The 27748-nt window shown below is 43.6% G+C and overlaps 1 protein-coding gene across 1 annotated transcript; it reads right to left on the reverse strand.

The window, feature by feature from the left end:
- Window positions 1-762: 762 nt before the first annotated feature.
- IYD (iodotyrosine deiodinase) lies at window positions 763-27748 on the reverse strand. The gene is made up of 5 exons (XM_006031769.3): window positions 27514-27748; window positions 11748-11942; window positions 7396-7555; window positions 4373-4529; window positions 763-1199 (listed from the first exon to the last, which is right to left on the reverse strand). The coding sequence occupies exons 1-5, from the start codon at window positions 27698-27700 to the stop codon at window positions 1017-1019; spliced, it is 882 nt and encodes a 293-aa protein (XP_006031831.1). The 5' UTR covers window positions 27701-27748; the 3' UTR covers window positions 763-1016.

Consider the following 27748-nt stretch of genomic DNA (forward strand, 5'->3'; position numbering starts at 1 on the left):
AAGTGTGACAAGATGTCAGTGAGAATGTAAATAGGTGGAAATTAGCTTGTGTGCTTTAGATCAGTGTTTCTTAACCCATGGTATGTGTACCCCTGGGGGTACGTGAGACACGGGCAGGGGGTACATGGGTGCTGCATTTTGGTCTTTGCCTGCTCAGGCCGGAAGTTCCAGCCGCTGCCACTCCCACCGTATCCAGTGCGCCAGGGCTTTCACTCCCCAGTGTCAGCGTGCTGGGGGATAGGGAGGGAGGCCCCGCACAGGCTGCTTTGCCCTGGGTCACGATGGAAAACGTGGGACTTGACTCATGGCAGAAAAACCAGAAGTGCCATGGTGGGACTTCTGGTTTCGCTTTTCCCGTGTCCGTCGGCAGGGGGTACCAAAAGTTGAGAACCACTGCTTTAGATTGCCCACAACTGGGGGCTCCTATCAATGACAGGAAAGCAAAGGCAGTCTGAGAAAAGTCTAGTTCAGACAGGGAAGATCTCTCTCCTTGCAAAGTTTAATACAGCTACCGGAGGAGTGCTTGAAAAATGCACACTCAGCAATATCAATTATCTAAGTCACTTAGGTCTCCTTACATTCTTTGTTAAGCTCTCTAATGCTTCCCTCGAACAAAAGCCCTAATATGAAAATAGCTGTGCAAGTGACAATCACACAAGTATCACACAAGGGCAATTTCCCAATTCAGAAAAAAAGTCCCCTCAGGTGGAGAAGCAATTTGAGTGATGAAGGTCATTTAAATGCCATTGTGCACATCCCTTGGAACAATCAACCAGGCTCATTGATAATAGCAGCTGTCAAATTCACCATGCTTGACTACTCACTGCATATAGCGAATGTAGCCACTGCAATTGCTAGCACTAAAAAGGCATACCAGTATAAACAGCCGGCACAGCAGATGCATAAAAAAGGACAAAGATGAAGTGTGTGCAATAGAAATGAAGAGAAGCAGAATTATATGAGTTGTTGCTTTACAACAGGCATTTTGGTAGTTGCTTGCCTTGATTTTTCCATGCTCACATAGCCACCATAATATCATCCAGGGGCTTCCGTGTCAGATCAGGCACAGTGGCGTCTTTGCTGGGATATCCAACAGGGAGCAGCAAGAGTAACTTCTCATTTGCCGAGCGCTGAAGCAGCACCCTGAGACGAGGGCCACAATTCAGAGGGGTAGAAGTCACTGTGACCAGACCCACGTTCTGGAATGAGAGAGGAGGAGGCAGGGACAGGCAGAAACACTTTTAAACAAACAGACCAACATAAAATCCTTACTCCCGAGTCTGTGACTGCCTCTTCATTCCTACAATAATGTCCACTGTACAATAATGTTCATTGACCACCATTCCTACAATAATGCCCATACTGTCCATCAGGCTTTAGAACTCAACTTTATTTTACTGATAGTCTTAGCAACAACAAAGTAGGTTTCCTATCATACTTAACGCAAAGCTTGGGGGTTCCTGCAAACACAGCATATTTGAGGATTTGGGGAGGCAGAAATTCAACATTCAGAATACTGTTCTGTCCCCTCGACATTCCAACAGCTGCATAAAGGGCCCCACGGGAAGAGCCAGGGGACAGGAAAGGATTTTCCTAGTGATGAAGCTACAAAGACAGTAGCCTCACAGGTCCCACTATGTTGGGGTGGGGGACAGGAGAGGAGCCTGCCTGAAGCAGCTATTGTAGTGGGGCTTTTGTAAAGAAACTGTCTTTCAAGGAACACAGTCTGGGACACAGTGGTGTAACTACCAGGATTTGTGCCCTGGGCAGCAGGGGCTGGGCCAGTGGCATTAGCTGCTGTTCTTGCACCTCCTCTAAGTGGGCACCCAGGGCTGGTGCCCCAGGTGCCCACCCCTCCTTATGCTACTGTTATACTACTGGAGTAGCAAAACTACTGGAACTACTGGAGTAGTTTACCCTATTTCTGAGTCTGGTTGGTGCAGCTCCCACAGCGAAGTGTTGTGTACAGGCTAATTAGTGCAGCTGAGGTACAGGTGAAGCGTAACATGCAGATGTAGACCGCAGCTACCTCCTGAACCAGAAGCAGCAGTGCTACATTCCCGTGGTACTGTACCCAACCTAATCATCTCACCTGTCACAAGAGCTACTTAGCACAGCTGCATTCAAGCAGCACTGAGAGGCAGGGCTAACAAACCTGGGCATGGTGCTCCACGAACATGGCTATGCTGCTTCCAGGTCAGGAGGAAACTGCATTTTCACAACAGAGAGCATCAAGCTGCATCCTCTTAGCAGACTCCATAGGATGCTGCCTCGATCTGATCCAGAATTATTTATTTTTTTCCAAATTTGGAACAAAAGTCCCATGTTTGGGGAGCTGAAATCTGGAGCTGTTCCAGGATATCTGGCATGTTCTGTTACTTTAGCATTCTGTGCTACGCCACCGCTCAAAGACAGTGATGAGGAGGGTGCTGGGAGTTAGAGCCGCTTGCAGGATTGATCCGATTTACACAGGGCCCATCTCAGTGCCTGCAGCAAGTGCAACAAAGGGGGCCTCAAGTTGCCACCCTCTCTATAGGCAGTACTCCATAGCCAGTGCTGTGCCTCTCAAGAGGTGTGACAACATTTTCCCCTTAGGAACAGCTTGTCACCTGCTATGAGTATGCACTTTATTTTGTTTGGATTTTACAGAAAAACAAAGACATTCATTCAGACCAGTCACCTGTTGCCCAGTCTGCCAATGACAACTCCCACAAGAAAACAGGGCAACATGACAAATGCTAAGGGGCAAACATAACCAAGAGATGAGCATGCAGCTCTCCCCGATTCAGTGGGGTTTCTGCCTGAGGATTTAAGGCAGTGCATGGCCTTCTATTTAATCTGCTAAGCATTTGGGGAACCTTTGGGATGAACGGAGATCTATTAAATATGTAGGAGTGCCAGTTTCATAACATTTTCACACGCTGAGCTTCTCGCATCCAGCAGTCTGCCCAGCACTCGTAGCTCTTGCTCAGTTCATAGTCATGGAGCCCAGCGCTCCATGACTCTTGCTCAGTTGACAGGACTCTATAGCACTCAACCCTACTCGACAGTCTTGTCAGCAACTATGAGCTGAGCAAGAGTCACAGAGGAGGGAGCACCACTGCTGAGCTACAAGGACCATCAGGTATCTGTCTGCATAAAGGCCCAGGGAGGGATGATGGAAGGAGGAAGAGTGGAGCCTAAAGAGACCGAGACCTAATGACTAGCTAGGAACAAGACAGTACAACCTTTGGGGCTTAGGATAGCTGCAAATAACTGACTGCAAGGACTCCTAAAGGAACTGAAGAGCAGGAGGTCTGTGGAAAGAGTAGAGCTCCATGCTGGTGGGTGGCCCAAGGTGATGGCTCTTCTCCCTTCTCTTTTAGCCACATCCCCAGTGTGCCCTCTTCCTACTCAAGTACTGGGAAGGGAAGTGGACAGCTACAGAGGAGTGGCACACCAGTGGCACATTTCAGTCACATGGACTGCTTCCTCCTCAGCTCTGCACCTGGGAAGATTTTCCTTTGATACAACCACCAGACATCAAAAAGGGCACAAAGGGGAAAGACTTATTTCAATAGTAATAAGTTGGTTCAGTGTAAGCGCCATTTCCCTGCCCCTGTTATAGTGATATAATACCCAGGAAACCTTGACTATTCAAATATTTCTCTGTGTGTATTAGAGATAATAAAATGAATTAAATGTTGGGAGATTAATCAGATTATCTGATTGCCCAGTGTAAAACATATGCAGTTTCATATGCCTTATACATGAATTCATCTTCAGAAATGCTTTGAACAAAATGAGTGAAACTGCCTTGCCTACTAAGTGACAAGCAGGCTTCCTTTTTTTTTGGCAGTGCTGTGTCCTATAACACTAAAGATGATCTCAGAGCAGTGATCCTTAAAGTATTTTCTAGGGATTAATGAAAGGAAGGTGTTAATAGTATTATGGTTTATGATTATCAGACAGCTACTTGAGAATCTTAGCTCTGCCATTTGTGTAATGCAACAGCTATGTGTGCTGTATGTGCCAGGATCTACTCTCTAAAAGGAGGTGCAGGCAACATGAGACACATAGCTTTTCTTACTGTTAACCAATATTAAAGGAAGATCGGATTTATCTTTTTGGACCTAAGCCTCTTCATAATGGGCAGAGCATTTTTTCAGTACAAATGTGTACTGGCAATATAGGAGCATTCAAAGCTTCAAGTTTTCATTCTAGTGATTCTATTAATTTTTTGAATAGTAATGTCAAACTTTTTCATACCTCCCATAAGACTTGGGTTTAGTCCCAGTTTGGGACTAAGGTTCAGTTTTGTTATTTTATTCAAAGCAATTCATCCATGCCTTGTCTAAACCCAACCCAGCTGTGTGGCAAACCACTGACATACCTGCAGTGCAGCCAGAAGGATACCACAGGCAATAGAAACACTGATCTCATTGTAGTAATGGGTCTTCTTTTTGCCATTTGGAAGTCTCCCATACACCTGCTTAAAAATGAGGATCAGATAGGGAGCTGTATCCAGGTATTCTTTGATCCAATTTGTTCTGAAAAAAGGTTGTTGTTAAGACATATATTTATTTGTTGCCTAATTCTTTTCACTACCTCACAAAATATTTGCATTGGCCATAAAGATTTGGGAAAAGGGTGCAACAGTTACGATGATGGAGCTCTTAAAGACAAAAAAAACCTTACCACAAATTATTGTTAATGAACATTTTTAAATTTTAATAAAATATTAAATGTACTGATATTACTAATAATATTTTATTTAAAACGTTGAGTGTTTTTTTTTTTACAGAAATAGACCTGAACTAGAGGCCTAAATCTTAGCACATGCGGACAATATGGATAAAAGACTTGGGTTTTTTTCCAGCTCTGTAGTGTTGTTGTACGGAAATGTAATACAGATCTATCTTTTCTTACCTGTGGCCTGGACTCAGGGCTCTTGCCTTCAGGCATCAAGAAAAAAGGAAGTGACTTAATCTTTCAAAGCAAAATACTGTAATTCCTACTGCAATGCTTATTTTCAGTCTATCAAGATGGGAATTCCTGACACAGCTTGAAAACAACCTTGTCTAGGTTGTGCACACAAATACAACCATCCACAGAGGCACAGCTGGGCAACTCCATGCTCAAAGCAGCCATGCAGCACCTAGGGCAGTGCCAGCTGCCATGAATTTCATTGAGTGGCATGATCAGCCACCACTGTGGTCATGGCTATTTTTGAGCTCCTGCACAAAGGTAGTACCTGGGGGCTGTCCTGTCTGCTCCTCCACAGTTACGCTTATAGTCATAGAGCCATAAAGAAGTAAGGCTGAAAGGAACCTCCAAAGGACATCCAGTCCAAAACCCCACCTGAGGCAGGGCCATCCCTATACAACTCAACCCATGCAAACCATAATCTAAACTCTACATAAGACTACCATCAACTCTGAAACAGCACAAGATCTAACACTCTAACCTGTCACACAGGTTTAACAGGGGAACCACAGCAGCCAATGTCCTGCATAAAATGTTGTGAATATATGCTCAAGAGGTCCCAGGTAAAGGGCCAGCAACCCCACTACAGAGGAAGGCAAAACTGCCCACATTCCCTATCAATCTGACCATGAGATATAATTCCTTCCTGACCCACAAATATGGCAATCAGCCTGACCCTCAGTAGAGGGGCAAGACCCTCTAGCCAGGAACCTCCAGCTTTGCTCCCAGCAGGAACATTGGCACAAGCCAGTCAAGTCCCCAGCCTTGGTTGTAGCCAACACCTAATGCCTCTGGGAGGACTTATAAATACCCTGACATATATAACAGAAAAGAGGGGGGAGGGCAGAGGCAGCCAAAAATGCCCAGAAGCACAGGAAATACCATGGTAGAACATAGCCATTGCTATGCCTAGATCATCCCCAGCCAGTGGCTGTCCAACCTTTTCTTAAACACTTTCCATGATGGAGCAATGGTCATCCAACCTAGCTCATTGACCTGTTTTTCAGCCATTTTTACTACAGTGACATTGGTTTCAGGAGTGGTATTATAGGAACTCACAAAACAAGCAAGGATTTTTATTGGTGCTATTTGTGAAGAGATAGTATATGTAATACCATCTTATGCACATATTCCAATCTCATTATTATGCAGAAAGAGCTATATTTTAATTATTTATATAGCTCCCATATACTCTGGTTTTGTACCAGAACAATAAATACTATTGATATGAATAAATAAAAGCTATAAATGCTATTAGCAAAGAGGTGGAGCATATGGAACTGCTGGCCTCTGATCCTAAATGCTTAATTTGATATGCTGCAAAAGCTCCATTGATTTCAGGGTGTTTCCTCACCTCTATAAAGCTAAGGGTTCATGCAAGTCTTTACCTTGAATCATGTGAGCTAGATTATGGAAAATCTCTGCCCCCAAAAGGAGGAATTTAATCCTTTCAGTTATGGAATTGAAACAGCCACTCTATGAAGAAGTAGCCTGGTGGAAGAAGCTACCATGATCTCAGCTGCCTTCTTAGCTCTATTGAAATGGGGTAGAATCTAAGGAGGGGTTAATTTCTTCTCTTTTGGAAAATCCCCTGGAAAATTAGGAATATTTAAAGATCCTTGGGCAAAAATATTTTAAAGCAAATATTTGTATTTGATTCAAAAAGCTTCTTTGTTTTCCCTTAAAATAAATGAAAGAAAAGTAGTAGTTAGAATACATTTTCTGAGCAAACACAGCTGACAAGTTTTCAGTTATGAGTTTACTTTTTCAAGATTTTCAGAAGCAACTAAGCACTTTTGGTGTCTCGACATTTGTCTTTCTAACTTTCATTACTTTTTGCTGTTGTCTGCTCACCCTATTTTCCAAATCAGGCTCTTTTTGGGCATGTCCAGATGAGAACTCATATGTTTCCCTGGAGACAAAGAGCAGGGGCACATAGTTGTGCTGCTGCTACTTGTCCCTAGAGAATGCTCATGCATGCATGCTCTGACATGTGGCGAGTTGCCCTGGGTGGAGTAGAGGAGGCTGGGGCCAGCACCTGGGCTGGCCCAGCAGCTTTACCTGGGGTCCTGGGGGCCTAGTGTTGCTGCAGCAGCAGTAATCCGGGTGCATGGAGCCTGGTTGGCAGCTGGAATGTGGCTCTGGCCAGCCAGGCTCTGGTTTCAGGTGGTGCATGCTGCTGCCATGTGCACTGCCCTGCTTTTTTCTGTCACAGGTTTTTTTAACACTGGGATTTTCCAGTGTCAAAAAAACCCACCACACTGCAAATCAGCAGCATGATAAATGCCTGCATGTGTGGTTTGTGGCACTGCAGATGGGTCTGTAGCACTGCAAACTGTATGTGCGCACTCATCTGCATGTGCCCTTTATGTCCTCTGATTTGTCATCATGTTGAAAAATCTTGGCTGCTTTTTGTATTGATTTTTGTACCTCAGTCTTTTTAGGTCATGCACCCATTTGTCTCCCATCCTTTTCCTGTAGTTTACTTCTTCTTCCTCCTCGATGATCTCCCGAATTTTATGTTTTATTTCTGGATCATGCACTACTACAAAAGTCCAAGGTTCAGTGTGTGCTCCACTGGGAGAAGTTCCTGCATACAGGTAACAAATAGTAAAATCACTCAACAAAAGGGTAGCAAAAATGAGGCACAAAATCATCATTCTGTTTACTAAAGGACTGCAAAGCAGAACAACAAGAAATTAGGCTGACCAATAAGAGCGAATGGACTCAGTCCCACTGATGCTGAAAGTCTCATTTATTTTTCTGTGGAAAAAAGTATTAAGTGCTACTCACTACTGGCTATCCTATTTAATTCTTGTTCAGATTTCTGTCATAATATGAGAAGCAAGGAATTAGAACTTTTTAATTTAATACATTTAAGGTCTGTCTAAGCATCATACAGTAAGTAATATTAATGCAGAGCAATAAAATCAAAGCAAAATACTAAATGAACTAAATATGCAGCTGAGTCAAAGGATCTGGCTGAAGGGCCCTCAGGCAGCCAAACCTAGAAGCCAAAATAAATCAGGTGCCACACGATTAAAGAAGGACACTGCTGTGCAGAAGTCTGCTAAGTAGCATTCAGTTTAACTTGACAGCTCCAAAAGCAGCTGACACATGTAGGTACATATTACATTTGAACCTCGCCCCTCATATGTGAAGCTGGCTAAAAAGGACTAAGGTGGAGAATTTTGCTAGCTGAATGGACTCTGCTTGTTTCCTTTGAAAAATAAATATTTTAACCACTTGCAGGTCTTAGAAATGAATGTTCATTTATCTATGCGCTGACTTTAATTTGAGATGTACTATGAACAGGCTACTTAAAGACATGGCTGTCTTTCATATTAAATACAGTTTATCAAGTACTTAATTTTTCCTCAGCTTGAGACCATAATTGCAGGTGTTTACATTTTCCCTTTTTTATATTTCTCAGAACTCTTTTTCTAGATTAGGAGATGCTTTATGTGCATTCCAGGCATATGCATATGCACTTTGTTGCATTTGACAAAACATGTTTAGCTTCTTAATGATTGCCACCTAACCAGGAGACAAAAGAGGCTCATGCCATGCAGGTATAGCAACAAAATGGCTTACTGTGTTTTAAAGGGGAAACAACCGAAAGCAAATGACTGCTGGAATCTTTGTATGAGTATGCCCACCAAGTCCTTTAAATTTCTTAATGCTGCTTTCAAATGTTATATTTTACTAACAATAGCCAGCTTGTAGAGTGACAGAAGTAATGCAGGTCCAGTTCGTGGATGAGTACAGTCAATGCTGTTGGAGATGACTTTGGGCCTGGACAGTACAATAAAAGTCTGGGGTACATAAATCCTGGAAAAAACCCTAAAATTTAATTTCTGAGACGGTAGCTTAGCCCACAGTGAAAATGGGGTAGCTGTGTTATATATATCACACAGTAAGAACAGACAGATGTGCAGTTACTGTGGAAAGAATAGTGCACTACAAGTTTACAGCCTCGCTTACCTCATAGTATCTTCTCTGGGTGCCAACAGCCAGACTCAGTCAAATGACTTTGGTCATTTGGGGCCCTTGTACATGTGATGGGGTTTAGTTCTTAAGGGGTGCTTGTACACATCACGAAATTGGCCTTTTAAGTGGGTTAATTGCCCTTTTTTACTGGTTTAATGGTGTCACAGTTTACACCTGTGGCAGTGTATTATGTTTCAATTTCATCACGCTGTACACATCTGGCAGTGTATTTCTATTTAAATGACTTTGTTACATAGAAAAGTAAAACCCATCCAAAGTTTTTTAGTTTGCTATGTGATAAATTGCAGTGATACATCCAGAGAAGGCAGCTGGGACAGTCCATGGGCACTGAAAGCCCAGGTGTGCTCAGGGAAGCTCGGGGTTGGTGGGCTTTCAGCACCCTGCGCACAATGCCCCCACCTTCTCCAGCCACCAGCACACCCTGCCACCTTTCTGCACTACCTCAGGGGCAAGCCAGCCCGTTCTTGGGCAGTCCCAGGTGGCAGGAAGGTGCAGGGACAGTGCATGGAGCACTGGAAGTCCACCAAGCCTGAGTTTCCCTGGGCTTCCAGCACCCTGTGCACCATTGGATTGGGCCAGGTGCTGCCTGTGACCTGGGGCAGCACCTGCCCACTAACAGGCTAACCAGGCAGCCCCGGGGGGCGTTACTGCCTCGGAGGAAAGCACCAGGCCCCACTGCAGCTCAGGGGCTTTGCGACTCAGCAGCAGCTCATGTGGACAGGCTCTGCCAAGGCAAGAGAAACAGTGGCGAGGGGCCTGCTTTTTTTTTTCCAGCGGAGCCTACCCACCTCTCTTGCAGCTGGGGAGTGAGCTGCCAGCGGGCCCTGAGCTGCAGGGGATCCTCTGCAGGGGGTCCTCTGCAGTGGTGATGCCCCGGGCAACACCCGCCTGCTAGCAGGTGGCTCCAGGGGGCACCACTGCCATGGAGAGAAGGACCGGGCCCCCCACAGCTCAGGGCCTGCTGGCAGCTCGTCCCCGGCTGCTGGTGGGCAGGCTCCGGGGGGAAAAAAAAAGGGATCAGAGATTGGGTCCCTTGCTGCTTTTTCTTTTTTTTTCTGGTGGAGCCTGCCTGCAGCCGGAGGGGTGAGCTGCCGGTGGGCCATCATTGTTCCATACCAGTGACAGAAGTCCCTAAATTGAAATGGTGGGTTTTTAATTGACACAATGATGGAAAAATAAGTTCCACAATTTCCACAGTGATGGAAAAATAAAACCCACCATTGGAGCTGGAGTACTGTGTGCAGTTTTGAGCACCGCACTTCAAGAGGGATGCGGAGAATCTTGAGAAGGTTCAGAGAAGGGTCACTCATATGGTCAGAGGCCTGCAGGCAAGGCCCTATGAGGAGAGACTGAGGGACCTAGATCTCTTTAGCCTTCACAAGAGAAGGCTGAGGAATGATCTTGTAGCTGCCTATAAATTCATCAGGAGAGGGCAGCAGGGAATAGGAGATGCTCTATTTACTAGGGCACCCCCTAGAGTAATTAGGAACAGTGACCACAAATTGATGGAGAGCAGCAGATTTAGGTTGGACATTAGAAAGAACTTCTTCAAAGTAAGGGCTGCCAGAATCTGGAATGGGCTTCCAAGGGAGGTGGTGCTCTCCCCTACCTTGTGGGTCTTCAAGAGGAGACTGGACAAGCACCTAGCTGAAGTCGTCTGACCCCAGCACTCTCTCTTTCCTGCCCAGGGCAGGGGGTCAGACTCGATGACCTACTGAGGTCCCTTCCAACCCTAACATCTATGAATCTATGAATTTATGGAGAACAAAACCCCCATCACTTGTACAAGTGGCCCAGGGTTGCATTCTATGCCTCCTAAATTGAAACGGTGGGTTTTATTTTTCCATCACTGTTTACATGTCATTGGTCTGAAATCTCATGAAATGCTCAGTGCGCTATTCACAGTAAATTACTGCAGGGGGCGCCACATAACAACCCACCCTGCTGATCTCTTCATACTAAATTACAGCAGGGAGCACTGCACACTGCTAATCCCCACTACAGACTGGTGATGTCTATAGTTCACAGTTCACTGATATGTAACCAAAAGTGGTTAATTAATTTAATGAATTTTATTGTGTCATTTCATTAATTCAATTTTTTTTTACACATTTTTAAATTGTTCTGAATTTTTTACATCAATATTTTAAGATTTTATTCTTATTTTATTCTTATTCTTTTCATCCCTATCTTTATTTTCATACTTATTTTTTATTTTCCTATTTCTATGTCATCAAGCAAGCTTTATTTCATGTGTAAATCCACTTGTTTTTTTTTTATTTCACTCAACCACCTCTAGGACCAGGGCACTGAAATTCTCTGAGCACTTATAATATTCACATAAATACAGATACAATGTTTAATTTCAAAATTAATTTAAGTAAAACATTTTGAAAAACTAAAGAAAAGAAATAAAACATTTTATTTTGTGTCAAATGAAATGATTCGTTTGATTTTTTAATTTTATTTTTTTAATTTATTTTTTGTTTGCTACAATTTTTTTTTTTTGATTTTTCAGAACTGCAAGCAAACCAAGAAGAATCAGTTATTCACATGGCTCTTGGGATGATAACTTTTCCCTCGCCCCACCCTTCCTGAAACCTCATTCAGTGCTGATTCAACAGGCTGGCATTTAAACCTGGAAAGATACCGTCCATGCTCTCAATTCTTATTCCCTAAGTGTTCCCCATCCATATTGCTCTTATCCTATGTGGTTGAGCATCAGTCCTAAACTTGTGTCATTCTCAAGAACCATTCATCCAGTATTGTACCTGCTGTTTTGATGACGTTATCAATAACCTCCTTGGGGACTGGCTCATCACTTATAAATCTGACAGTCCGCCTCTTATTGAGAAGCTCATAAAATTCCTTTGACCTTTTAATCATTTCATCTTCAGAATAGCGCTCGGCAGAGAAAGGGACATGTGCAATGTTTTCATCTAATCCTTGCCACTCCTCATCAATGTCTGCAAAAAAGAAGAAAAATTCAGTCTGCGCTTTTCGGATTAATTTCTTGTAGGAAGCCATTAATATATTTGACATTAATCACTGTACTATATTTGAACCCAAATTTGCAGCTGTACAGTAGGCCTGTGCAAAGCGTCTGGTATTCGCTTCAGATTCAGCCAATTCGGGGGACAGGGATTCGAATCACTGTCCCAAATCAATTCGGTCAAATCTGATTTGGAGATTCAGCTGCAGCTGAATTGGCTGAATCTCTGAATCGTCCCCATCCCCTCCCTTCCCCCCCTCCCCCCACCTGCTCTCAATGCCTGCCCCATCTGCTCTCCCAGCCCTTTAAAAAGAAGCCTGAAGTCACCGGCTGCTGCCAGGCAGCGGGGTGATCCCCACTGCCCCCCACTGCCCTGCGGTGCAGGGGGGGCTCTGCCACAAGCCCCCAGGAGCCCCAAGGCTGCTGCAGCAACCGGTGAGTGGGAGCTTTTAATTTTTTAAAGGGACGGGAGCTGGGGTAGGGTGGGGCAGCCATAGTGGGGCTGGGAGAGTGGGTGGTGGTTGGGGGGCTTGTGGCAGAGCCCCCCATGCAGCACGGGGCAATGGGAGGCAGCAGGGATCACCCCCACACCTCACAGCAGCCAGTGAGTAGGGGCAACTCAGGGGGCTGGGGGAGCAGGCAGGGGACAGGGCCTGGCAGGGGTCCCCCCATGATCCCCTCCCCACTCCTCCAGCTCCCCCTCCCCCTACTTGCCAGCATGGAGTTTGGGTCCAGCTCCCTCCTGCAGCGAGCAGGGACTGCCCAAATTGCCGAAGTTCTCTGAATCTTTTCCGAATCGATTTGCAGCGCTTCAAATTGATTCAGACCTTTTAAGTGGTCTCCTGATTCGATTTGTATTTGGAGATTCGGTCACTGAACTGGGCCAAATCTCCTCCAAATCGAATCAGCACCCGAAGCTTTGCACAGCCCTACTGTACAGCACTGGCAAGTCAGAATTCCCTAGTTTCCAGATGACCAAGCTTTAATTTATACCTCAGGTTATAGCAACCACTGAATAAATACACTTTAAAACAAATAATCAGCAGCATCCTAGCAGCCTAGGTTGTTAACATGCTCTAATCATTTCTCAGCTGTGTTACCCTTCAATATATCATAGGCTGATTGAAGTGCAGTAAGCCATCTGCAAAACTGGAGGCATTTTTACACATCCTCCAGGAGTGTAGTGGAGGGGAGTCACTCTAATTAAAGTGCCTTGAGCATCTTGTGTATCAGGGTCCCTGCACTCCAAAATGGTGGTAGGGGCACTTTATCTAAAACTCATTGAATGAGCTTTAGTTAAAGCACCCTTGCCACCATTTTGAAGAGCGGGGACGCTGATACACAAGATATAGAGGCTGGCTGGAGTGTGGCAATTGCCATGCTCCAGCAGACTCAATTCACCGAGTCTGCTCCAATGTGTTGTAATTACAGTGTGTCAGAGCATCTTCCTAGCTCGTGTATAAGCATCCTGGGTTCCAAAAAGTTGTGGGGAAAAGGCCAAATGTTACTCGCTGACTAAAAAAAAAGTAAAATGAGAGTGCTTTCCTTCTAAAACAAACAGCTAAGAAATCAATCGAATTAACAAAATCCAGGGAAGGGCTACTTTTTTAAGAAGTATGACATTTCCATTGGGGGTTGACAGTTGGTTTCCTCAATATCCATGTCTCCTTTCAAAGATGTTACAATGCAGAGCTCAGTTCAAACTGTGTGTATTGACAGATGTAGAAATTATACCGTACTAAAAGCAGTGGTCAGTTACTCCACGATGTTCAGTCTGTCCACCCAATTCCATGGCAAGTGAAATCTAAATTGTCGCAACTTGTTTCAAACAGGGGTAAACTGGTCATACTTAGCTTTCACTAACCATGGGACAGAAGTGGGCACACAAAAAGGTTATTATGGAGGTTGTAAGCTCCTTAGTTTGATAGAATATATTTATGTGTCCACGTGTTTTGGAGTTAAGTTCTGTGATTTCACAATGCTGTAAGTATGAGACAGGACACAGGAAAGGGAAGAGGGGCATCCACACCTGGGATAAGTCCACAGTCAATGTGAGTTCCTGATGATGGTCTCTCTTCATTCCTCTCTCCTTGTAAAAAGCTTTAACTGTTGCCACATTTCACTGAAACATGTTCCTTCATTTTCCACACTATAATTTTTTTCTTCATAAAATTCAACTTGTTGGTTCCTTCTACCCTGTGCTTCCCTCGGCTAGGTATAGACATTGAAAATGCCCCAGGTGGGATTGATCTAAGTTGCACAGTTTTCTATAAGCAGCGTAGTATAGATGGGTAGCAAACAGAAAACAATAGCCCTTTGCTGGAGGCACAAATCTTAAACTGGGTTCCGTCATTTTTAAAACACTCTATGTGTGCTGAACTTCTGTTCTGTTATGCGTATAGACTGGTTTCCAATCAATTAGACCGGTAAAAATGTAATTTCTGTACCTGGCCCTAGAGTTGAAGGGTTTTAAGGATAACACCCTTTCTTTTTTCCAGTTTTTACGTCTGGTGAAACTCATTTAGATTTTACCTACTGACTATTCAACAATGCTGTAGCTGGCAAAAATACAAATAGCTCTGGAAACTGGGATATTTTCTTCCTAATCTTATTGTCATTATGTTATTATTCCAAAAACAGAAGTAGCCTCAAATGTACAGCTGTATAATTTTTAAGAAATATAAACAGAATTATCTCTTCTTTTTAGTATATGCAGTTGTCTTGGAGACCAGTACAATAATTTCACATTTCATAAACAGATTAGTAAAATGTTTCCAAGGATGGACCTTCTTGTAAGAGGAATTACAGTCTATTCAATTTCACACTTAAGAGTCTGAACAAAGACATAGTGGCTATTAGACTATTTGCATTTCGTTCTGCATACAAAGACGTCACCTGAATATCGGTCCCTTTTAACATTTAATGACTTCGTTACCACCCTCATTTGTTGTTTACAAGGCATTGGCTCTAGGGCAGTGATTCTCAGCCGGGGTGCCATGGCACTTTGGGGTGCTGTGAAATTCTTTGAAGGGTGCCACAAGGTGTGAAGAGATTTGAAGGGTGCCCCAAGGTGCAAGGAGATAAGCAGATAAGAGCAGGCTTGAAATTGTCCACGCCTGGCTGATCCTTTACCCCCACTGCCTGGTCTTTTTGCAAGGAGATCAGCACTAGTATATCAATTAGTTTTTGAAACTGGGTGCCACTCAATTCACAAAAGTTATAGAGGGGTGTGTTGAGTCTAATGTAGGCTGATTTAAGCCCAAGAAGGTTGATAACCACTGCTCCAGGGCAATATCATAAGGTAATAGATTGCAACATATTTTTTCAGGACCATGATTCTATCCCCTGTGAAAAAGTAAAACTAGATGTCCAAGAGAGAACGTGCATCCTTTCAGTCTGCCCCAACATTTTGTGGTGCATTAGGGGCACTTTTAATCCAGGAGGCCCAGTTCAGCAATCTTGTGCCCTTCTCCTTCAGATGTTTCATATTGGTACAGCTACTCTTTACGGTTCTGCAAGGGAAACCCCCACGGATGACAAAATTGCCGTTTCCTGGTTCCACAGAATTCCCTTCAGCTTTTGATGAGATATAAACTACTCTAAATTATTATTTTCTCTCTCTTACAAGCCTCAGGAAAAAACCTGGCAGCCTGCCAAAACAGTAAATAATACAAACACGCTAAAAGCTTGAGGCGATGCTGTTATGGGAGTAGCAGCACCAGGGAGATGTCAGAACAGCTGGAAGGGAGAGAAAAGAGGGAGAGACAAGCACAGAAGAGAACATGACACAAAGACAGAAACATTTTTAGGTAACCTAGAACCACTTCATATAACTTGCAGAAGCAATATGTAACCAGTAAGAGTATATGCCATTGAGGGCCCTGCTACAGGTTCAAATGAAAGCTGGAGAGAAACCAGCTACAGAGTTGTTACACATTTTCCAGCGCTAACTTATAGCTGTTTGGCTCTTTTTACAGCAGTAATGTCACTTTTCTGGTGTGATAATTACTTTGCAGGTGTGGCTAGTCGAAATGTATTGCACAGTTGACCAGTTAATTGTGTGATAATTACTTTGCACTTGCAGCTGGTCTAAATTCATGGTGTGATTAACCAGTTAATTGCCTAATATATGTAGTGTTTAGCAAGGGCCTGAGAGATTTCACGGCACCTTTGTCTAATTTTACTAGTACCCTTTTGCTGCATTCACATCTTACAAGCACATGTACACTGCACACACCCTCAGACCCCTTGACCTGATGTAGCAGGAATCAGTAGGGCTCACCAGAGCACATACTGCTACCTTAAGTCTAACAGCTACAGCTGTTCCATACAACTTTTAATGAAGTCCTGTGTACCTGAAGACAGAATGTGGTCCAAAGCCTGCATTTAGTTTCCAACGTTATTCTAAATAAAATCAGATTGGCTTATTTATGGAAGTAATAAGTCAGATTGTACTGACTGCTATTACTGCAACACAGAGACATATGAACACTCTACAAAGCTCATTCCTATCAGTTTCTCTGTTGTGATCAAATAAACTGAAATGGATTTGGGGAGAAAATCATAGCAATATCCAACTGAAAATTAGCAAAGGGCCCAGACACATCCCTATTCTCTCATTATTTGCTTTCTTACAATGAGGATTATTTGGAGTACAGAATGAAAGAAACATGACAGAATGTACTGCACTTTCTATGAAGCCAATTGTTGGAGGAGACCCACCAGTCTGACCTTGGCTCCAAAGCAAATCAATGAACAAACACCCACTTAAGTCATCATTCTTTATAGTACTATTGCAGAACTAGCAAAAAACTTATTAATTGAAAAGAGAACTATACTAATGTGTAAGCTATTGAAAGGCATAAAAGCAGCCATTAGTAAATGTGTTTCAAGTGACAGAAGACTGGGGGAAAAACTTGTGTAACCTTCTCCTCTAATTTTAGTTCATGGAAACGGGAAAATGGAGATATAATGGATAAAAAAGTATCAGGAGGATAGAAATTGGAACAGGAAGGGGAGAGAAAGTGGTTATGTTGCTGAAGAGGTGGTCAGTTTGTCAATACATTTAGAGAAAAATCTTTACCTAAACCAGTCGGGGAATTGGGAGTGGATAGTAAGAAGCAATTCAATGAATATATATGTACACACATACACACACAAATGCAGAAACTGGACAACAAAAAGGATCAACTAGAAGGACTAGCATCAGAATTAGTGATATGAAACCAAATATTATAGGGATAACAGGAACATAGTGGAACATCAATCATACAGAGAATATCAATATCAAAGAGTATGAGCAGACCAGGAAAGATATACATTAATGATATGATAGACCCTAATGATTTAATAAGGGGTATCATAGATCAAAGAGAATCTACCTTGCAAAATGACTATGGGATTGGAAGGTAAAAAGATGAATATTCTGAAGAATGTTGTCATTATGGAACATTTTAACAAATGTCACTAATAAGGGTAGGGCACAAAAGTTTTGGGACATGATAGCTGACAGATTTCTCCACAAAATGTGAAAGATTCAGCAAGATGTGATGCTGTTTTAGACTTGGCTTTGGTAAGTAGTGAAGATATTAAAGAAAAGTTCACCATGGAATCAAATCTTGGGATTCTGAGTTCCCGGTCTATTCAATTTACAGTTAGTGGAAAGACAGATAAAAACAGGTTAGTATTTAAGATTTTCCATTTCAAAGTATAAACTTTAAGGAAACTAGTTGGTGAAGTTAAATGGACTAAAGAGCTCAAAGACTTGAACATAAAACAGACTTGGAATTTCTTTAAGTCAAAGGTACACAAATAATTTGAAACTTGTGACCAAAACAGGAGGGAAAAAACCTGAAGGAAATATCTCCAGGGATAACTGGATAAATAGCAATAAGCAGTAAGCCTATGAAGAATGGGAAAAAATGGATCATCAAAGAAAGCTATGCATTGAAGCTCAGGAAGTTTAGGAATGCAGTGAGAGATACTAAAAGTTAAGCTGAGCTAGGTCTTGAAAAGGAAATTGAAGCAACTAATCAAAAGTTCTTCAACCAGATAAATGAAAAGAGAAGGAAAGAAGTAAGGCCATTATGCTGTGAGGATGGGTTTCAGATTAGAGATAATTGAGTGATGGCCAAAATAATAAATGTAAAATAAATTAGATGGAATGTGGCTAAAGGGAGATGACAACTGGTAGTGTTGAAAGAGAAATATTAAATGGGGAGGAAGTTACTAGTGGAGTTTCTCAAAGACTTGCCTTGGAACCAATCTTATTTAATATTTTCATGAATGCTCTTGGCCTAAAAATAGGAAGGTGCTAATGAAACTAGCTCCTGACACAGAATTGGGAAGCAATAATCTCTGCAGAAGAGGATTGGTATATCATCCAAGCAGACCTGGATAACTTTGAGGATTGGAAAAATAGAAAGGAATGAAATTATATAGCATGGAGTGTAAGGCAAGGTGCTTGGGAACTAAAAACAAGAATTTCTACTATAAACTAGGAGCTCATCCATTAGAAATGAAAAAGAATGAAAAAGAACTGGGTGTATTAGTTGATCACATATGAAGCACTCATATAATGTGACTGAAAAAGGTGAATGCACTCCCAGAACGTATCAGGTAAGGTATTTCCAGTAGAGACAGGAATGTTTTAAAGCCAGCAAACAAGGTAGTGGTGATACCTCATCTCATCTAGGATGTTGGATACACTTCCAGTCATCTTATTAAAGACTGAATTCATAAGGGAACTGGTGCAGAGAAGTTATGCTAGAATGACAAGGGCAAAATAGAGAGCCTGTTTGACAAGAAAAGGCTAAACCTTGGCTTGTTTAACCTAGTCTGAAAATGAAGACTAAGAGGGAATATGATTGCTATCTATAACAAATCTGGGGGTGGGAAACATGAGGAAAGGAAAAACATTATTTAAATTAAATGGCATTGTTGCCTTATGGACAAATATGTATAACCTGACCCTACATAAATTTAGGCCAGGAATTAGAGTTAGGTTCCTAACCATCAGGGGAGTGAAGTGTTGGAACAGCCTCTCAATAGGAGTACTGAGGATAAAAGAACCAACTATTTTCAAGAAGAATCTGTTTTTAGTGGGATGATATGACAAGGCTGTCTGTGATAGCATGGAATGAAATTCATCTCAGGAAGTCCCTTTCTCATTTCTATGAATCTTTGTATGAAGCTGTAGATTATACTGCCAAACAGTCTCCACTAAGAAAAGACTGCATATATGAACTATACATCACCCCTACTAATGACCTCAATGGACAATGTTCTGTACATATAGATACAAAAACCCTCATCCAGTTTTGAATAAAATAGATTACAATTTTTATATTATAAAAAAATCCAAGGCTTCTCTTAATAGAGTTACAGATTAGCTCTCTAGTTTCAATTTGTGTTTTTGACCAGTCTAAATCTAGGTGAAACATCTCTATAGTTTGGAATCAAGAGTGGGGAAGTATTTTGTTTAACTATGTACCGCAACTATGGAACTGGCTCTTTCCTGTCATCAGAAGTACTTAGTTTATCTCACTGTTCAAGAAAAAGCTAAAAAAATGTTTAGTATAATTTTCAGCAGTGCTGAAGTGGTTGGAATCCTACTTTGGTAAGTGAACCGTGATCAGGGCCCTGTGCACTGGTATGTGACCATAAAGGCTGCTAATATATACATACAAATATAAGCTGTAAATCCAGAGGAGAAGTCTCCCATACTGGACCACATAAATAAGGGAAAATTACACAAAGGATAGAAACAGGCAAGGAAACAAATCTGCAGTGTTGGCCTCTATGGCACCAAATTACGGTACTCTAAACCTTCCACTCAACAAACATTTGGTTTTCTGACTGATTGGTCTGACTGGCTTTCACCTTTTTAGCTGGAGAAAGAACAACAAAGAAAAGCTTTGTTGCATCTAACCTTTTACCACTCTGCAATCTAATTCCATTAAGCACCTCTAGTGAGCCCATCCCAGAAGCTAAACTAACTGTGCCTAACCTGGGTCTGCTCAAAGGTATGTCATTTTCAGAGCACAGGCCCTGTGCCACTTTCAGGCTTACTGGATGGATGGATAGCCAAGCAAACCCAAGTGCTATCCTAATGGACCTGAGGAATGTGGTTTTGATTCTTTTAACATGCTGGCTCAATTAAAGCAATATTTCAGTTTGGTTTGCTTTATCTTCCTGGCAACTTACCCTCAGTTTATTAAAAAAACCTCTGTAAGAGTCATGGTTAAATGTAGCTGACTTAGACTGCACTGAAATTAAAAACATCATTTTATAGCTTGCTTTTTTGGCTCTATATAGTTTATAGTTTCTGGTTCAAAAAAGGCCTTATCTGGTCCCATTGCCAAAATTGCTTAGAATGAGCTAAATTCTGTTCCCACTGCTCACATAATTAGTCCAAATGAAAACAATTTCTAGACGTACAGTTTTGTAAATACCAGCTGCCATGGCTTTCAAATTAACATTATATTCTTTTTTCTCTTTCCTTTTGTAGCAATTGTTTCTTGCTTCTGATAACCTAGTAAAGCAGTTTCCTCCTAAAACCAGAAAGAAAGAACTGAAATTCAGACAATGGATACAACATGAGCCATAGGTATTTCTTCAGGGGTCAGTAGTCTATGGCCTGTGAAGAGACTGGATCTGGACCATGTTGTTCTCTCATCCCACCCACAGCAACTTCTGCTCACCACTGCTACCAGATTAGCCCTTCCAAATCATAGCTATCATGGAGAAGTAGGGCTGGAAGGGACATCCAGAGGTCATCTAGTCCAGCCCCCTGCCTGAGGCAGGATCAGCCTTATCCTTGTTTGCCATGCTTTTCAGCAGCAATGATGAGCAGCAAGTGACTGGTAGGGGGTGCACAGGGGTGCACGTGCCCTCCCCAACAGCCAACACTGATGCTGTCAGTGGAGCTGGTGCCCCCCCTTGACAAGGTCGGCGGCTCCTGTGGGTGCTCCCCCAGATTCAGGAGGCACCAGTCACTCATGGCAGCAGGAGGACAACAGAGCAGCCCTCCACATGGAGCATGGAGAGACCCCTTCCCCTCTGCCAAATTCCCATTCCCTCCCCTACATAGCCGAATTGGGACTGGGCCACACACCTTCCCTCCTCATGGGCAGGATGCATCCAAGCCATGCCCTCTTCCCCCCACACCGCTGAATCTAAGTTGGGATGCCCTCTTCTGTATGGCTGGATCAGACCCTGTCAGGCCCTCCCTCATGGTCCAGATCAGGCCTACCAGCTGAATCTAGCCTGTGGATGGACTAGGCACTGCCCATCTGGCCTGCAGGGTAAAAACACTGAGCACCACTGTTCTAAACTACAAACAATAGCATCTTGCATTTCCTAGATTTCACACCAACCAGCCTGCATTTGCCCAGTGGCCTTAGAATACACTTAGTCACATTTTTCCAGTCTAATACTGGGGCTTAACGGTGTTGCCGGGTTTGCCACTAGCTCTGCATTCCAGCTTGAATCAACATGAACATTGATCAAATAGCACAGTTGCAAATACGGCAGCTGAATGTAGACTGTGTATATTGAGTCTCTTTGGATCTGCTAACATTACTGTAGATATCCTCTTCTTCACTGGAAACCTTAATGGTCTCAGTCACTACCTATCTCTCCCATAAGACCTAATGCCTTCCCAAAAGGTTGGGCATTTATTTCCATTTTGGTTTTTGCTATATATACCATGCTGCCTGCTTTCTCAGTACCCCTAGTGTTGCCCCTAGGTCTGAGCAGACCCACACACTGCTAGACCAGCCCTGCACACAGGACTTGGGACATGCTCTCCAAGTGGTACCCAGTCCAGGCAGTCTGGGATACGCACCACATGTAGCATTTCCCTCTCCCCTGTTTGGTCCAGCACTGTGCTGCATGCGACATGCATCCTAACCTGGCTGGTGTGGGCGGACTTGCGTTCAGTGTGGATCCCGGACTGGCCAGAGTGAGTGCCCCGTGTAGCATGGATTCTTAACTGACTGGACCAAGCACTGCATGCGATATGCATCCCAGGATCCACTTTGCATGTGGCACCCGTCTTGGCCAGTCCGGATTCACATTATGCATGGCACCTACCTTGGGACCCTTGCCACAAAGACAAATGTGCCCTCCACCCTCCCCATGGCCAGTCTGGGATCTACATCATATGCAGCACCTCTTCCCAACCCCAGTACATACAGGATGTACTCCACATGTAGCATAGCCATGTGCAGTATGGATCCTGGACTGTCTAGAGAGAGCAACTGTTTCCTTTGGTCTGGGATCTGCTCCACAAGTGCCCCCACCCCCACCCCCAGCCTGGTCTAGGGCAGGCTCCACAGTCTCAGATCAGATTTGGGGGGTATTGTATGTGGTGCAGATCCTGGACCAGCCGGGTGGGGGGTCATAGTGGATGCCACGTGCCCTGGATCTGGTATAGGGGGCGGCTGCTCTAGGATCCTCCTCTGAGTACTGCAGTACAATTCTATTCCACCTTATGAAAGTCCCTGAAAAATCCATGTTGCATCAATTTTTGTAACACACCACTGTCTGGTACTTAACACTGGGCATGCCTACTTGTGCAAATCCTGCTGTGTAGGTTTACTCTACAGTAAATTACTTTAGAGGAAACATGTGTGGATACCTCTAAGAGTGTTATGTATAAGTCTTATTTCTCACAAGAAAACCACTCTCTCTCCAATCTCTCAGTTTTAACCCTCAAAGGGAGTTTACAAAATACCTTCCATAGACGAGCCTATGAACTTCACTTCATCAATCTACTGGATACAAAAAATCATGGACTAAATATAGATATTGGATTTATGACACATTATAGCATGCCTAACATCTAACTCCCCAGGTAAACCCTCCACTTTTTACCAGCTATTCTCATTCCCTTCCCATCCACCCTCCTGTCTCATCCTTTGACTACAGCTACATTCATTCCCCCTTCCCCTCGCCACCTGTCTCTCACCTACTGAACACCCATAGGCAGAGGGAGAAAAAATTATTTATTGGATTTATGACACATTATAGCATGCCTAACATCTAACTCCCCAGGTAAACCCTCCACTTTTTACCAGCTATTCTCATTCCCTTCCCATCCACCCTCCTGTCTCATCCTTTGACTACAGCTACATTCATTCCCCCTTCCCCTCGCCACCTGTCTCTCACCTACTGAACACCCATAGGCAGAGGGAGAAAAAATTATTTGGGAACATATCAAGGCCCCCATGGTGAGGGAGGGAGTGGGGCAGAGGCAAGGGCAGGGGCTGGTGTGAGTGGGGTCCCAGCCAGACCAGGTTGTCAAGATGGGATGATTGGAGCCTGGGCGGTTTGTCCAGGGGTGCAGGGGAGCTCCCACCACTGTGCGCACCCCGGCGGAAGGCTAGGGACCACGTGTCCCCCAGATCTGTGCATGGGATGGAGGTGGGTGGCTGCTATGCACTGGACTCTGCACCATGTTGCTGCTGCCTTGAGAGCTGAGGGACACTACGTGTATCCCACCACTGGGCAGGCAGGCGGTGTGGCACAGCCTAGCAGCAGAAGGCACATGGCGTTGCATGGCTCCGGAGACAGCGGCACTGGGGTGCAAAGCCCAGCATGCAGCGGCCGCCCGTCTCCACCCTGCGCACAGATTGGAGGGGCATGTGCCCCCCGGGCCTCTGCTGGGGTGTACACAGCAGTGAGAGCCCCTCTGTACCCCTGGGTGAGCTGCCTGGGCTTTGATCATCCCACAACCAGGCCCAACCAGGGCCCCATTCACTCCAGCCCCTGCCCATGCCTCTGCCCACTCCCTCAATGTGGGGGGCCTTGATCTGCCCCTCCCCACCAAACCCCTTCCCCTTCACGGAGTAGACTGATACTTGCCTGCCATGCTGGGGAGTGACCATATGCTGGGCTGCGATCCTGGCTGCATGCATGTCCCTTCCCATTCTGCTGCATCCACCCAGAGCCCATGGCCAGGCTGTCCTGCAGCCCTACCTGCTGCCCCGCATTTGTGAGGGGAGGCTGAGCCCCATTAACTCTGGCCTTCCGCAGCCTATGTGACCACCTCAATTTACATTTTAACTGACTGTCTTTCTTGCATATGTACTGGCCTCTAGCTGCTTTACCACTTCATTCAGGAAGAGCACAGACCATCTGTAGATGCTTCCTTTGTCTGATGAAAGGTGTTTATGCCCGAAAGCTTGCTAAGAAGAATTTTTCCAACTATTTGAGTTGATCTAATAAAAGATATCAGGTTTACCCAAAAGAATTTTGTCTGTCTATGTGTTACATTGGCCCAGGGACTGTAGAAGGGGACAGAAGAACTGTATGCAAGGTACTGCTCTCTGTATAAACAAGCTTTCTCATTCTATAAGCTTGACTCTTTGGTCTTTTGAGAACAACACATGGTACGATAAGTGGGATTCAAAGAAAGACAAAAAAAATAAAAAATGGAGCATCTCACAATTCCAGAAGAATTAAACCCATCTAGCAATTCAGCAAAAAAAAGGAAGAAATTTAAGCACAGCACATGAGTTACTATAAACCCATGCAATGCCCTGCATTTGGTAAGTGCTACAACAAATGCAAAGGATTCAATCACTTTGCAAGAGTTTGCAGAAAGAAACAGGATGCAACACACAAGAAACAGCAGATGCATGCTCTATGCAATGAGGAAAAGGAAGAATTCCTCATTAGCACAATGCAAGAAGTTCATTCTTCTGAGACCTGGACAATCACCCTGGACACCAATGGGCTAATGGTAACTGTTAAATTAGATATAGGAACACAGGTCAATGTAATACCAGAATACATTATTCAAAAAATGAAAACTAAACCTTTGTACTATGAGAATAAGAAAGTGAAACTTAGAGCATATAATGGGAACATGAGTGCAACTAAGGGTATTTGTGCACTGCATGTTAGACACAAGGGTAATATAGTAAAAATTCAGTTTGTAACTGTCCCAGGAAAGCTAATGCCAATTATTGGGCTGCAAATGTGTAAAACTCTAGGCTTGATTAAAAGAATGGATGCCATTGAGGGATTAGAAAGCAAGAACTTAGAAGAACAGCTTTATAATGTGTTTCCAGACATCTGGAAACTGCCAACTGAGAACAAGATAGAATTAAGAGAACCAAATACTCCTACTATACACGCTCCAAGAAATGTTCCCCTTGTACTAAGGGAGAAACGGAAAAAGGAATTCAATAGATTAGTTAACATGGACATAATAGGAAAAAGTCGAGCATCCAACTGCTTAGGTTTATTCACTGGTCATAATAGAAAAAAGATGGATCCTTGAGATTGTGTCTCGATCCTAAGCAAATGAATATGTACATCAAAAGGGAACATTTTCCCATTTCAACCAGGGAAGAGGTTTTTGTCAATGTGGCAGAAGATAAATATTTGTCCACTTTGGATACCTCTTCTGGGTTTTGGCAAGTTCCCCTAGAAAAGGAAAGCACTAGATTGTATACCATCAATACACCCTTAAGAAGGTATTGCTTTTGTAGGCTTCTCTTTGGACTGTGTTCTGCATCTGAACTGTATCACAGAAAGATGCAACACATTTTTCAAGGTCTTGATTGAACTATGGTTATACTGATGATGTATTAGTTTGGGGAAATACTGTGATAGAGCATAGTTTGAAGCTAAGAAAAGCATTAGAAAGAACTCGCAGAGCAGGTTTGAAACTGAACAAACAAAAATGCAAATTCAGGGTCAAAGAAATAACATAACTAGGAGAAAAACTTTCTGAGAAAGGGGTGCACATAGATCCTGCAAGGGTTAAAGCCATTACAAACATGCCATCCGCTACAGATAAAGGAGGAGTGCAAAAATTACTGGAAAGGATCAACTTTGTAGGCAGAGTAAACCCACCCTGGACAGGCACATACACATGCAGAGATGTGGGAGCAGATTTGGTTCTATGGGCCGCAGTCTGCTCCTGCCTGCTCCAGCCCTACACTGGCCCCCTGCAGTAGCCAGCCCAGGGGTTGGCAGGAAGCATCAGGTCAGGAGATAGCTGTCTCCTCGAGCAGACTGGGAGACTGCTCCCTGCCCCCGTTGCCGGCTGCCTCGGTCAGGCTCTGGTGGCAGCACCCAGGCAGGGACCATGTCCCTCTATTTTGGCAGCAGGAAGTTCCCAGCCCTGGCTCCCCAATCAGGGGGCAGAGAGCTTGGAAAAAGCTGCAGGAGAGCGGCAGCTAGCCACGAGCCCCCAGCTGGTTGGGGAATAAGTAGAAGTAGAACCTGGCCCAAAGTGAAGTAAAAATTAAATGTTGATTAGTAGCATGTGCAGAGGCAGAAAGCAGGTTGAAGTTTTATATGAGCTAGAAAACCTGGCTTTGGGGTAGGTATCATTTTGGGGTGCAAACCTATGCATCAAACTTTAAAATGATTTGGTCAAGAAAGGTGGTTACATTAAATGAGAATTGAAAAACAAAAGCCCTTCTTTATCTCAAGGGATTACAAAATTCTGCAGCTTTGCTTTACAAAGAAACAGGGGAAACTGCATATTCTAAGAGCAGAAAGGACTGTGCCTTTTGTGCACATACACACTTATATCCCAATTCTGTATCAGATCTACTCATGCAGCCTTGAGACTTCATGCAAGGACAGAGACCCTGCTAGTTAGGTTCTTATTTATTTGTTGAAAATTTGACCCTAAAAATGTCTCCAAATAGAGCTCAATCCCATAATACTGAAACAGTTAAAGGCCCCATGGTTATCAGCATATGCATGGCTGAGGACTGCATGTCTGAGCCAGTTATTGTAATTGAAGGAAAAATACATATACTTTACATATTCATAAACAGTTAATGGAAATGAGCTGGCAGGTCAGACAAACACACTGTGCCAATGATAGCAATGAGCAGGATAAAAGTATAATGAGCAATGTATAATTTCAGAGCATACAAAATCAGATAAAATCATGTCTCCAAGATCCCTATGGTGATGGAAACCCATGTGCTTTTGCAGAACCCCTCCTTTCTCCATATCTCATGTTGGGTTTCCTACCCATCAGGGGCTCAAGAGGGGAAAAGGGGTATTGATGGTACTAAGGAAATGTGCGTTCTTCAGAGCTCAGAATAGAAATATACACTGAGAACTTGTTACAGCCCTACATCCTGCTTCCACAGTAGAGACACACCACCCCTTTGAGTAAGCAGAGAAGTAGTAAGCAGAGAAGTATCAAGAAGTCCTGTTCAACAGGAGGTCAAACCCCACTTTCCAGTATAAGGAATGGGAGAGCTCCACAGTGGGAATTCGTATTCATTTTCTCCTCTCTAGCCCCCTCTCACAGGTTTTGCTACAGGATCAAACAATTAGACCCCCCAGTTACTTTTTTTAAGCTAATTGGGTTGACTAGTTCTTACTACTGTCACTTGCTCTGCCAGAAGCAGAAGTGTATGACCTCTACCCTGCTAAGGAAAGTGCACTGTAGCTGCAGAGTTGTATGCACACTCAGTAGTCCAGAGGATCATGTCTCCCTTATTCAAATCAACAGAAAATTCAGACAGGAAAAGTGCTATGCTGATTTCTATTTTCCTTACCGTCTTCCTCTACATGAAGGTCAGTGCTGTCTCTTAAGTCTTCATCCACCCATGGGCGAGATTCTGGTTTGTTTTTAGTATCACTCTTTTCTTTCTTGCTGCTTTTCCTTGTGCTTTTCAGAATTATCCCAATCAAAACACATATCACTGCTATAAAGACTGGGGTCAGGGAGGAAAAGAGTACCATGGTCAAAGAGTTAAATTGAGAAGGGGGTACTACTCCTCCTCCTCCTCC

This window comes from Alligator sinensis, unplaced genomic scaffold (genome assembly GCF_000455745.1).
Source record: "Alligator sinensis unplaced genomic scaffold, ASM45574v1 scaffold608_2, whole genome shotgun sequence".
Taxonomy (NCBI): Eukaryota; Metazoa; Chordata; order Crocodylia; family Alligatoridae; genus Alligator; species Alligator sinensis.

Excerpts from the sequence above, each read along its gene's own strand:
- IYD (XM_006031769.3), bottom strand. The coding sequence starts at position 27,700 with ATGGTACTCTTTTCCTCCCTGACCCCAGTCTTTATAGCAGTGATATGT. Across the intron at positions 11,943-27,513 it reads CCTTCATGTAGAGGAAGACG|ACATTGATGAGGAGTGGCAA; the intron begins GTAAGGAAAATA and ends TCTTTTTTGCAG. Across the intron at positions 4,530-7,395 it reads CATGACCTAAAAAGACTGAG|AACAAATTGGATCAAAGAAT; the intron begins GTACAAAAATCA and ends ACCTTTTTTCAG.